Source organism: Rhagoletis zephyria, unplaced genomic scaffold (genome assembly GCF_001687245.7).
Source record: "Rhagoletis zephyria isolate East Lansing unplaced genomic scaffold, Rhagoletis_zephyria_1.1 Rzeph_scaffold_02868, whole genome shotgun sequence".
NCBI lineage: Eukaryota > Metazoa > Arthropoda > Insecta > Diptera > Tephritidae > Rhagoletis > Rhagoletis zephyria.
This window is the reverse complement of record NW_016159952.1, coordinates 31,044-32,144: the sequence shown is the minus strand read 5'-3', so window position 1 is coordinate 32,144 and position 1,101 is coordinate 31,044. Positions and strand designations below refer to the sequence as shown.

Sequence of the window (1,101 nt, the reverse complement as noted above, 5' to 3'; positions counted from 1 at the left end):
GTTATTTGTTGGCTGCTGGCTGCGGGTGGTTGCGTCATCTCCTCTGGTGAGTTTTCGATGGTGATTAGTAATTCTGCCTGATGAACACGCGGCTTGTTCGGAGACCACAGCGTGGCTTTGAATGGTGGTCGTTACGGTCGTGTTGCGGGGGCCGGTCCATTGCTTCGCTGGCTGGTTGCACTTGGGTGTGTTCATACGGCCGGCGGTGGTGCTAGGCCTGATGATTCTGCCAGAGAGCTTTCGGTGATTTCTCAAAAATTCGGTTCGCTTCTGCTCTTCCCGTAAGTGTTCTCTCTCAGTTGTCGCGCACAACTTGGCGGGTGTGTCTGGTTTCCGCAAGTTGGCTGCGGCTAGTTGTTGGCCATCCAGCATGATGGTGATCCCTCTTTTCCTGAGAAATTCCATTCCCAAAATTATGCGTTCAGCGAGATTTGGGATCACTGAGACCAGCGTCGTCGTTGCTCGTCCGCTGTACTTGATATTAACGGAGTACGTATACGAACTTGAGATGCACGTTTGGTCAGCGAGTTGCACGTTGCGATGGCTGAGCCGTGGTCGGATCATACTCTTCTCCAAGTGCTTGCGTACGGTTTTGTCGACATACGTGACCGTGGCGCCGGTGTCCACCAGTGCTCGCACACTCATGCCCTCGATCACTACGTTGGCGTAGAATCGGCCATCCAATCTTCTTCCGCGCTGTACATTCGTATAAGCGGAAGCGGCGGGGAGCGGTGCCGTTGCTGAGTTGCGCGTTCTGGCGGGCGGATTAGCATCGGATGAGCTGGCGGTGTCGCATAAGCAGTCTCTGGAGAGACTGGGCGCCATTTATGAGGTGGGTTTTGTCAAAGGCTGAGGTGAACTCAGCCGATCCAGAGTCCGGCGAAGGTCCCACTAACCCCCACCAAATAAAACACACTATTTTAGTGTATTTACTTCGAACACACACACACACACGGCGCTACGACTAGAGTGCTAGCAACCTTATGTCCAAAGAGAGGGAGAGCGAGAGAGAGGTGACGTTCGTTGTGGTCGGGTCGGAGCGGATGATGGCGAGAGCGCTAGCAGCACGGCGGTTGCCTCTCGGGAGTAGCGCAGCAACGG

At 54.8% G+C, this 1,101-nt stretch overlaps 1 protein-coding gene across 2 annotated transcripts in view; it reads right to left on the bottom strand.

Annotated features, from left to right (window-relative positions):
* LOC108367936 (uncharacterized) overlaps positions 1 to 840 on the bottom strand; it is a 2,541-nt gene extending 1,701 nt beyond the window's left edge. For both annotated transcript variants that reach the window (XM_017622651.1, XM_017622650.1), the window contains exon 1: positions 1 to 840. This exon ends at the window's left edge or, in 1 of these variants, runs on beyond it. In XM_017622651.1, coding sequence (XP_017478140.1) covers positions 1 to 825 — 825 coding nt within the window. In that variant the 5' untranslated portion in view covers positions 826 to 840.
* Between the last annotated feature and the right edge of the window lie 261 nt (positions 841 to 1,101).